Genomic DNA, 12,204 nt, shown 5'->3' on the forward strand with positions numbered 1-12,204 from the left:
CACCCGTCATCTTCCTTTATCACATTTCTGGCAGCATTGATCCATCAACACTTTCATGAATGGATACAGATTCTTTAGAGTTGTCCTCGCATATGGCTCTCACTCCGTCATCCGTTTGTCACTGCGCTTCATCCTGAGCACTTTGCAACTTTTCGGCAATCTGACTGCAGTGCTAGATTTGGAAAAGAATGAGTGCCGTGCTCAAATCTCTTCTCAGTAGCCCACGGCCGGTATAATTCAATGTTGATGCGCCCACTACCAAGGTTGTGTAGTCTTTATTGTACCTCATGACTCTTTAATCCACTACCAGACATCTACTGCCCCTTTATCTCTGGGCTCCTGCTTTCTCCCTTTATGACGTTTCCTCAGTGTTTCTCTTCCTCTGTCTTACTGTTTTGTTTGATTTTCTCTCTCTCGGTTTTTGACCCATTGGGAATCGCTAAAATCACAGGGATGGTTGCCTGCTGGGGTCACCAATTTTGCTTTTCATTTTTTAAGAGCAAGCAGCGAATCTGGAACCACTGCCTGCTCTTACAAAATGCTTTTACAAACATTCACAAACGGGAAAGGCTCCCTTGGGGACCTATTTCTATATGGGAATGGGTTACCACCTACTTGAAGGAAGTGGTAAAGTGTGAATCTTTTGGGACCGCATTTCGTTTGCAAATCATTCACATATACCACTGCGGTTCGGTCTTAGGAAGAGATGCCCTAAACATGCTCCTTCCTAATACCGAATCGCAAACCCAATCTACGAATCAGTAATAAGTTACCGAATCGCAAATAGGTCTTTATACATGTGAAAAAGCCTTTTTGCGGTCACAGACTGGCTGATTCTGCAAATCAGCTTGTTTGCGACCACAAAAAGCTTTTGCACATGTGGCTCTAAAGAACTTCTACCCGAGCGGCAGCCCGTGCTCGCGAACTTACCGTTCGTGATCGCGAACTTACCGTTCGCAATTGCTAGCGGGGAAAAAACTCCTCTGCACATCGCGAAGCGGAGTTTTCTGCACTCCGCGAGCTCCGCATAGTGCAGAAAACTCCACAAACTCCGTGAACGGAGCGAAGTTCACCACCCAGGCCTACTGGGGCAGCAGTGGCTGCTGTGGCAGTAGTATATCAGTCTAGAAGCAGGGGACCAAAAGATGAAAACACCTTTTGGCCTGCTAGGGAGCGTGGGCGAATGGCCTCAACCATGTTTTCTAAATTGTTCTGTCAGTCCCCTGGAACCTGGTTGTGTACCTATCTAGTGTATTCAAACAAGTGGCAATGAGAAACTCTCTATTCTCCAGGCATGGGGTATCCATCCCCAACTCCTTTTGCCATGTTCGGGACTAACAATCTGGGAATCATTTCTTTAGACTGCCAGGAGGGATAGAGCTGACCACCTGCTCAGAAGAGGCGCATGAGAGGTGTCCTTGCACGAGAGAGACACTACTCAAAAAGGGAGTCTGTGGTGGAAAAAGCATAAATCTGCTTTGTATCAGGGAGAGATTGGCAGCATTCTCCAAGTGTGAAATCTATGAACCTCTAAGATGCAATACAACTCTGATCCATATGTGTACCCATGTGGACAGAGGCTACCTTGGGGTTTACGTTTGTTCAAGTTCACCTACAGGTACTAAGTACTGCAAACCACTTCAAGAAGCCACCTTGCTACCTTGTGAGGCACTACTAGAAACCAATCTGTGATCTACACAGAAGTTAAACTGAAGTGCTGTGGCAGAGAGACCAACAGGAACTAAGTATGTACCTGAGGTTGTCACTTACTGTCTGGGCCTGACAAAGTTTCCCAAGCTGCAAGATCTACTGAGGCGTGAACACAGCAACCTACTTTCTGACTCACCAACTGGTGCTGCCTCTGCTCGCCTAATATTTGCATGGTCCCATAGATCCTGATCGCACACTAGCTTGTTATGCTGAAGCTAATTCACTGGTTGTCTTCCTTGTGCAAAAAAACAAACCTTATCATCAAATACCATTATAAAAGCAATTCGCAGGCTCTGTCCAAACTCAGATTACCACTATCTCCAAGCTGAAGAAACTTACTTTTAGCTTCTGCAAATGAGAAAATCTGCCCTTTTTACCAGTACACCTAAAAACCAACTGGTCTGCATTGTTGCCTTAAGCACATTAGACTAGTGTAATTAGCTTGACATCAGCAAGCAAATGGGGCATCTGGGAGCACCTAAAAACAAAACAATTTGAATCCGGTTATAAATGCTGTTGTTAAAAGATTGTTTTGCAGTGCAGCAGCTAGTGTTTTACACAGCCCTTTGTTACTGACTGATATTTATAGGCCTGGCGAGGAGATTAACCATAATAATAGTTGCTTCATTAAAGCATTATGTCTCACAACCTTAGTCTCAGCTCTTGTCTGTATCCTAATTGTACTTTCTGTTGTGCTACTTGTTTATTCTATTGTACCCTTATTGTTTTGCTGTTATCTTTTTCTTTTGTCCATCTTTTGTTTCCTGTCCCACTGTCTTCTACCTCTTATTTGTCGGTTTTCACCTTAGAGGTCTCCATAAAGACTACCCACAAACCCATACTGGTGTGCATAGTAGGAGATTGATATTGGAGCAGTGGTTTATCTGTTTGTGTTGATCTTAGGAGTTGTCTTTCTCATGGTCCAAAAAATGGGGAACACACCCTGGTGCCATCCTAGGTCAGAGAGATTTTTCACTGCTCCAGCTTCAGGCCCCCTTGCCTGGAGAGTATTCAAACCTTGCTACTTTCCATTGCACTTGGCTTTGTATGCCTGGTCAACCTATCTTCTGACCTGGTGGCACGAATAAGTTATGTCTAACCAGGACCAAGATATAGACAAGAACAAGTCCATAAATGCTTAAATGTTTGCTCCCTGAAAGTAATAAACCATTTTCCAATTCTTGAACCATAGTTCACTTAAATGCAGGACAGATTACATCAGTGGTGATCTTCCTCCTGCCAGAGAATTGATCTCTTGTGCTGTTCATTAAAATATGGTATAGTTTGGCATAATATGTTTTGCAGCATGAATCTTTTATATTGTCACCTGCTGTCCATTATTTCGCCATCTAGTGGCTGGGTCTTGAAAGTCATTTTTTCCATCTTTTTTTCTTGGGCAATGACCAGCAGGGGGGCTTACTTCTCTCCCTATGACATCAGATGCACCCACCGACCCCAAAGCCTCAATGCATAGGTGCAATCTTCAGATTCCGTTTTTTTTGTCACTGGGTTTTGGGCGCAGAGTCCGCAGCTCTGGGTAAAAATCAAACAAAGATTCAACAGAAAATTATGAAAAACCTAGAAAGACACTGAAGAAAACCTTCAGCGATGATTATGAAGAGCTCAGTGGTTAGAAGCCTCTGAAGAAAGTGGTGGTGATTGTTGTGAAATCCCTATCTGCTAGAGACTTCTAGACGCAGATTCCTTACCTTAGATTCCTTACCTTAGAATAGTCCCCAGGGGTCAGACTGTATCCATAAACATTTGACAATCAGTACCCCTGTGCCCTGGTAGGTGGTGTCGTTCAGCTCTGCATGGTTTCATCCGCACTAGAAATGATGTGCGAGGTGCCTATATAGTCACCTCCCCAGCACGCTGAAATCTGTTCTTTTCTTTCCACACCAGTCAGTGCAGATCTAGAGAGCCCTACCCCCAATCATTTTTTGACTGACCATCCAATTTTAAGGAATTGTTTGAGGCCATGCATCTCATCTTTGGGCGGCCTGACCCCTCTGGAGCGCCCATCAGGCCCAATGGGTGTCTGCCGAAGGGCCTGCTCTCTGCGTCAGTTGGGCCCTCAGGATCCAGTGACGGATCCAGAACGGCACTGGTTGAGCGACCTCAACCTTGCCAACCGCAGTGCCGTAGCCCCCAGTGCCACCAAAGCTCATCGATGATGCTGCCTCATCATCATTCCCAAGTCTGACACAGGTGTTGTCCAATGACCGTTCCAATACTGACTAAAGGCAGACCCCCCATGTCAGAACCCGTGCATTCTTCTTATGACAGGCCTGGATTGGGTGATGAATGAAACTGGTCTGAGGACCCTTATGGTTACCAGCCCTTAGTGGACCCTGAGGACACCTGGTATGAGGATCTGGCGGATGCTAGTGTACTGGACTGCTCACCAAACACTGGCCTGCAGGTTGCCCAACCTTTTCACGGCCAAGGACATTTTTCCCATAGACCGGTGGAACAGATTGTCAAAGGGCGGGCCAGTACCCCCCCTTCCTCCTTCCCGGCAGCAGCAGCATTCAAGCCCCTTTAGTTTGCCCTCCGACCAGCATGACATCCAGTGGAGGGTAGGATAGGCATCACCTGCATCACCAGAGGTCAAAAACATTCGGTAGTAGGGTTTTGCAGATTATCCAAGGGAGTTATTCCCTCCCCTTTGTGACCATCCTTCCACACATACTACCCACTTATGACAGGCTGACGGAGGACCACCTCTCCTTACTCTGTTAGGAAGTGTCGGCTCTCTTGGCCAAGGGAGCCATAGAGTGGGTGCCGGCATTAGAAGAACGTTGTCGTTGCAATTCCCACTATTTTCTGGTGCCAAAAGAGGCCAGAGGCTTCCGTCCTATATTAGACCTGCACCTTCTCACTCTCTTCCTCAAGAAGGAGACATTTAGAATGCTGACACTCTCTCAAATTCTGTCTGCCCTGGACCCAGGAGACAGGATGGTGGCGTTGGTATTGCAGGACACATATTTTCACATCCCCATCCTGCTTGCCCACAGACTTTACTTGAGGTTCATGGTGTGCCAAGAGCATTTTAAGTTTGCAGTGCTCCCCTTTGGCTTTACTAGTGTCCATTGGGTGTACACCAAGGTGATGGCTGGTGTTGCAGCTCATCTACAGAGGTCAGGGGTTCCAGACTGCCCCTATTTTGAAGATTTGCTCTTGAAGGTGTGCTCGCCACAGGCAGTCATTTCCTACCTCCAAACTACAGCGAACCTCCTGCACTTTCTAGGGTTCACTGTCAATGTGCCGAAGTCACACCTTACTGCCACTCAGATGCCTCCTTTCATTGAAGCTGTGCTGGGCACAACACAGTTTCGGGCCTATCCTCCTGAGCGGCGAGTCAAGGATATTCAGGCTATGATAATGATGTTTTAGCCTCTATCCTGGTTTTGGTAAGACTGACTCTGAGTTGCTGGTCTTCATGGTCTCCCGCATCCTGTTTGTGATTCAGGCCTGTTGTCATATGCAGGCTCTGCAGTGGGACCTGAAGTTCCTTCCAGTGGGCGCAGCATCAGGGGAATCTCTCCGACATGGTCCAGATCTCAGAGGAAACTGCAAAAGACCTACACTGGTGCCAAATAAACTGCGATTGGGTCAAGGTAGACCCACTCCCTTCCTCAACCAGAGATGACTGTAGTGACAGATGCGTCACTCCTGGGATGGGCGGGCAATCTGAGAGGTGGAGATGAAAGGACTCTGGTGGAATCCGGTTTCCACATCAGCCTGTTGGAGCCTGGGCTATCTGGCATTTTTAGCCTTTCTTCCTTTAATCTTCAAAAGACTGGTAAAGGTCTTCATGGACAACACTACTGCCATGTGGTACTGCAACAGGCGGACGGGATGGGGTTATGTGCCCTTTGTCAAGAGGCGCTGCACCTCTGTACATGACTGGAACACCAGGGCAAGTACCACGCATCAGGTGTTATACTAACGCATTTCAGTATGGTGGTGCGTTTCACCACACTGAAATGCATTGTCTTGCATTATAGCACCTTCTCAGCTGTCAAGCCGGAGCCCTACTAAATGCACCATTACTTAAGCTGGAGTGGTGTCCCGGCAGGATTGGGTGCTGGCTCAGGCTGCTCTGGTAACAATTGGGTGTATATTAAAGTGCATTGCAATGTGGTGTGCAATAGTATATTGTTGGATGTTGTGGTGGCGTAGTGTAATGTTATGGTTTTGTGTGAGGTGGTTTGGTCATATTTTAAGGTGCTGTTGTTTGGTGCGCTGCGTATGCCTTTATAATGTGAATTGTTTGCCATGTGCTAATGGTGAGGTGCACGAGGTGTTACTTTCGGTCTCCTGTCTACGTTTCTGTCTTCTTATTCCCGACCTCTGCGTGTGACTTCTACTTTGCTGCCTAAATGTTTTAGCTTACATGTCCCAAAATCTGTATCTTTGTCATTGTCATGCCTCTGTCCTCCTATCTTTTCACCCTGGCCTTGCTGATCTGTAAAGGAATGTTATTCTATCCCTAGGCTCCTTTTTGATGAGTCTTAATCTTGTCCCCTCATCTCTGTGTAGTCCCTGTCTGCGATTTCCTTATCATGGTGGTTGTCTCACTGCTTTCGAAACGTTTGTGTCCCTTGTCTCTGTTTGAGACTCCTGTGTCTGTATTATTTATATATCCTACAATTTTAGCTATACATTTTTCTAATCTGGACAAGAATATCCACAAATAAATATTTTTGTATATGTTCAGCAGAATAATAGGTATGTATAACTTTATTTTAAACAATTTTTTTAAAATACTGCACACATGTCGGGTCTGGCACGCTTTACAATTAATGCTGCTTATCTCTTGGCAATATTTGAAGCGGGGCTTTAGATCAGAAGGGGAATCGATTGGATACATTAATGGAGATTTGCAGTTCCAGCAAATGCATTGTATATAATTTATAAAACAAATTACATTCATTTAAAGTGACCTCTCATTGTCTTGATGGATAGAGTCTACCGGAAGACCCTATTCTCGCCAATATTCCTTTCGTTCCTTATCTCCCTACAGTGTGGTCATAGGTAGTTCTATACATCTCCACTAAATATGCCAAACATTGGACCAGAACACTGCAGCCAATGGTTTACAATTTGTACACATCTGTAACACAGTTTCCTTTTTTTTAGGTCTTGTATGTAAATCCAATATGCGCATTTACAAGGAAAGATCAACTAGGAATCCCACAATTTCCTTGAGTTTATACATCATTACCTTCTAATTATTGAACAGGACCACATCATGTGACAAAAACCTGCTTGCCAATGTCTAGATCTTGGGTATTGTTGAGTATGGAATGCATACATCGTATGAATGATTGAGGATGTAAAATAGATACTCTGTCGAAATTTAAACTGCACACGTTTAAAACCAACACTACCCAGGTCCACTTTTGTGTCAACAAAGATTATATCCCATTTACCGTACAAAAATAGGGTCCCCCAGCCTTCCTCCCATTTAGTCCTAATCAATAGTACTGCGATCCTTCAGAGCCTTCACAAAAGTGATAAAATCGGATTCACCTTCTGTGTTAGCCGCACAAGCCTACCAGGTTAACCTTCCCTGGTTCTTTGGGATTTTTCACTAGCCTTGCTTATGTCTCAACCTGCCCTACCTGTACACTAAACTGCGCCTTAGATCCATTGAATGTGTGTAGTATTGGTGCATCAGAAAAAAAGATTGGTTTAATATTCTCTTAAAAAGCCATTACCTATAGGTCTTTGTCTCTACACTTGTGTCAATGTTTCCATGACCAGCAGTGGTTGTATTTTTCACCTTCTTTCTCTTTCCAGTTCCAGGTCTGTTTCCCATACCCATGTGTGTATGTTTCTAACGCCGTAGTTATGACTTCTTTTCGTTGCGTCAGTTTCTTCTAGTTCTTGCCTTGTTTCACTGCTCGCATGTTTGCTTCTCCTTAGGAACTTCCTTGTTTCTCTCTCTATAATCCTTTAGCTGGGTCTGCCCCTTTCCTGTGGATTTGTAGCTGCTTCTGTAAGGATGTGTGTGCCCTGACTCATGGTCTGCTTCTCCTTGTCTTCTTGGCCTACTATTTGTGTCACTCCCTCTTGTATTTAAAAGCCCACTTGGTATTTAGGGATATGATTCCCCTTCTATTGGCACACATTCACCCAACACTAACATCAAATTGGACTCCAAAATCCTGCTGTCTACCCAATATTACCACCAGTAGCTACACACATAGACATATGGGGTAATAGGGCAGTGTCAACTACTAAAAACACGTCCCTGGGACTCCCACATGCATTCACTAATAGCAAAACAGGATCAACGTAAGTTTTTTTTTAAAAAGTGAAAACTTTTCTTGATTTGACAACCTGTCTATTAGATGTATCATTGAAATATTCTATTTCAGTCTCTGCATGTAGCCTAGAAAATGGACTGCCGCCTGCTTGATGCATCTGCAACATGGGGCGATATACGTGTTGATGTGTCAAAGACATTACTTAAATCACTTTTGTGTATATTGCTTTCTAGGCTGCTTCTGGAACTGCTCGAGCTCCTGTTCGACAAATTCAACGCAGTGGCTGCGGCTCATGCTGTTGTTCTGGCACATCTCCAGCTAACAGTGGCATCTCCTACCAGCCAGCAGGACGGTGACGTGAAATTGTATGACATGGCGGATGTCTGGGTTAAAATCCAAGCGGTTCTCCAGGTAAAGTTTGACGCTTTTTCAGTAGAGCCCAAAGTGGCAATATGTTTAACTGTTGGCATCTGGATTATGGGTTAGTGCTTCCTGTTTTCTGGAAACTTGTTTGTGAGAGTAGTTCATTTTAAAAGGAGTTAGATCATTTCAGAGACTTTTGTCTAAGTGGTAGTCAGGAGCCTTATACTTGTAAAGCAACTGCTTCTACTACAATGTTATATGTATCCCACAAACACAGACAATCTCTCCATTGACGTGCTGATGCACTTTTCCTTTGTAGTTTTGGTTCTTATGTTTGAGCAGTCGACAGGCAGCCGTCGATTGTCTAGTCAGGACAGTAAGGGTTCCCTCAGCGTTGAGAGCCTGCATTGAATTCAAGTCAGATTTGCACCTACCAGATCAGTGCCGGTGCCTGCTCAAAAGATCCCTTTGTCCTGCCTTTGAAGGTGCTCTCTTTTCCACTGCAGTACTGTTAATACATTAGAAATATCAGGCATAGGCTTTGCATGAGCAGTGGCCTGATGGAAAGAAACAAGGCACACATATAGATATTTCACAGGGGAAATAAGGCAGGAAACTAGTTGTAGGTAAAAACGGCTCATAAAACGTTTTCGATTTCTTATTGTTGTTTTGATGGCCTTCGTAGCATGGACGGTGCGCGAGCATTCCAAACTAAATGTTGGTTAAATACTACTGTGCTTACCTTGCGTTAATGGTTATTGTTACCGTTATTTTTGTTCTTATGTTATAGCATCTTCCCCCCTCCAAAGACATTGGATCTTGACCTCTTCTAAAATAGCGCCATGAGTAAGTTAATTGAGCGCTTGGAAGGATGTGAAGCACTAGAGCTTCCTGTCAGTAACCCTCCTAATCCTGCCTAAATCTTAACTTGTAATTGTGTCCCGGATGTGCGGTGCAGGAACTGGATGTGATCCACATCTTTTCTGTGAAATTAGGGAAACCTTTCTTAGGAGCTGAAAGCAGAAAACCGAGTCCAAAAGCTGCCCAGTAGCTGGCTCTGGAACGAATTGGCACAGAGCAGCGCAGAATAGTCTTTAGTACTGTAAGGGGTAAAGATGGTCAGCGGAGAGTGGAATGGGATAATACCCTTATCCATGGAAGCAAACACTGTAGATAGCAAGTTCAGATTTCGAGGAACCCTGCGGGCATCTCCAAAAGGAGAGGAGACCAGAATGTGTGTCTTAGCTTAGGGGGGAGCTGGACAGCTTTCTGGGGAATGGACCCTTTCATCACATTTGAAGCGCACTAAGGCGCTGGTGGACCAGTGGTGAAAACCCTCCAGTGAGGCAGTTGCCTGTGGGTCAGTAGGGTAAGGTAGACATTCCTGTAGGAGAGTCTCTCTTAAATATTACAACGGTTTGAGATGAGAGCTGCTGCTGCTGCAAAGACAAAGACCACAATGGTAAGGATTCTCCGAGGGAGAGTGACCTGCGAATGGCAGTGTTGGTGAGTCAATAACAGACATCGTTTTTATTCCAAGCCTTATTGTTGCTTGAGGAGAAGAATATTGTTGCCAGTGCTCAGTGTGCCAGGCTGAGACTGGCAGGCACAGATTGCTGGTGACTGATGCCACATACCTCTCATAGGCTACAAAAGGTGTTTTGTAAATTTGACCTGACAGGACAGTTGAGACAATTACAATCACAGAGCTACATCACTGACCACGTGGTCTGATCCTTCCTGTCTGGCTGTCCCATCTATGCAGGTTGTTTTAACTGGTACCACCTTTAACAGGAAGACGTGGCACTTTCAGCTTGCAATCAATGGTGATAGGTGAATACCTAAGGCACTTTCAAGCACATCAGGCAGATAAATACGCATGTGCTAGGAATAGACTCGGCGATAATCCTATGATGGTTTGGGCACCAGGGTCTATGGAGCCAGCCAATGTTGAAAAATGTGTCTATCGTGGATGTGCTGCAAGCAGATCTGGTAGCAAAGGCATCCTTAGAATTAACAATAATAATACCTGTACTATTGGACATCTGGAGAGAGCAGCGCAGAGACTTGAAGGTTATTTAATTTTAAGTGAACTTCTATATTTGATTCCCATTGTGTATATGATCCTGAAATTTTTTTGAAATTTGGGTACACTTTTCAGTTCTGAGATTTTTGTTCATTGAAGTCAAAGTGATTGTGTGTGGTTGTATTTCTGTTATGAGGTCTTGATGGATAGAAGCCAGCAAGGATGTTGTAGCGTTTTGTTTTGTGATGGATTATATTAGAAGTAGCCAGCTAGATCCTGTTATGGATTTTTGTGGAGCTTTATGTGGGTCGACGTTGGTGTTTGTTTTGTTGTGCTAGGGCGGTCTCTTAATCTGCTTCAGGTGGTTGTGAAGTTTCAATAAATATTAGTCTTTTGTGTGACTTTGGTGCCATTCCATGGTGAAGGGGTAGGTGTAAGTATACATTGATTTAGGTGGCTCATAGAGGTGGCAAACACTTAGCCAGCTAAGTGGCTTGGAACCGTATTGTGCCAGTAGTTTTGTCTGATCTGTAATGTTGTAGGACTACAACTACGTATGGCTTTGTTTGAGTGTGCTGTAGAGGTGGCAACTGCATAGTCAGTTGTATGGCTTGGAATCTTACTTTGCAGATGATGATGGCTGGAGTTGCCTAATGTGTACTGTTTTTGTGAGAGTAAAGCTTTATGTAGATGTGACATGGAGATGCCAAATAATTAGCCTTCTGGAAGGCTGGGAACTGTTTTCTACTTAAGGTGGTGCCAGAAGTTTTTTCTCAGAGGCACTCTTGCTCTATGTACCAAAGATGTTTTGTTTGTTCGAGCCTATTTGATACAGGGATGTTCCGCGTAGATGAAAGCATGAATAGCAGGCACCTCTTTGCTGACATACTGTCAGGATTGCCGATTCCAGCGTCACCGAGTTGCGAGTGACTTCCCCATAGCGTCTAGCTATCGCGCATGCGCGATAGCAACGAAACAGTAGAAAAGCCTGCCGTTCAGGAACCTCGGGGCTTCGCGTTCTAGTGTTGCCCCGCAGGCGGTTCCCTGAACTTCCTGTATCCTGTTTCCTGGTTTTTCGCTTGGCGTTCGTCTCGGAGGACCGGGACATTCTACACTACCTGCATCGCTTCGAGTGTTTGCAATCCCCTTCTTTTTTCGGTCGTTTGTATGAGAGCCGTCTCTCATATTTCAGAGCTCTGTTTCCCCTCCTTTTTTGTGCGTTCGTTATATTGGTGCCGAGCCTCTGTGTTGGCTGTAACTGGACGCGAGCTGCCCCTAGTTTCGGGACTTTGGTGTTTTAGGGTCAGAGCGCTCCGCCCACCTTGCCGGATTTTGTCCCGCGGGCCGGCCGGGTGTCTCTGCCCTGTCCCCTTCCTCCCAAACTGCTCCCGTGGACCTGCCAGTTACCCCCTAAGGAGGCTCTTGTTCACCTTACGCCGCATTGGTCCTGACCTGTCTTCCTGAGTTCCTTCCCTGCTGCATCTTCCAGATTCTAGCTGTAGAAGCCTCTACAGCATTTGATCGGACTCCTTGTTCTGTGAAGACATCTGGATACCCTTGTAAGATAAGTGGTCGGAAGGGGGAAGGGAAGTAGTGTTTTCAGATGTTCATGTGGGTGTATTACTATATGGTTGCCTTTATCTATCCTAGGGACATCCTCCTACAGTCCTGAAGGGAAACTACGTCTAGCCTGTACCCTTTCCTGACCTCTTCAGTCCTTCTGTGCAACTATCTAGAATAAGCAAGCTGTTAGTTATAGGTAACTAGATAGCAGAGCTATACATTAAAGAAGGGTTAAACTAGGGGTATTGTAGGCCCTTATTT

General features: G+C 45.1%; 1 protein-coding gene across 1 annotated transcript in view; it reads left to right on the forward strand.

Annotated features, from left to right (window-relative positions):
• EXOC4 (exocyst complex component 4) overlaps positions 1-12,204 on the forward strand; it is a 1,933,985-nt gene that overhangs the window by 458,200 nt on the left and 1,463,581 nt on the right. Inside the window, exon 7 of the mRNA XM_085653593.1 lies at positions 8,225-8,402. Within this exon, the coding sequence (XP_085509719.1) occupies positions 8,225-8,402 (178 nt within the window). The remainder of the gene's footprint in view (positions 1-8,224; positions 8,403-12,204) is intronic.

The sequence above is a fragment of the Triturus cristatus genome, chromosome 4_1 (genome assembly GCF_964204655.1).
Source record: "Triturus cristatus chromosome 4_1, aTriCri1.1, whole genome shotgun sequence".
Taxonomy (NCBI): Eukaryota; Metazoa; Chordata; class Amphibia; order Caudata; family Salamandridae; genus Triturus; species Triturus cristatus.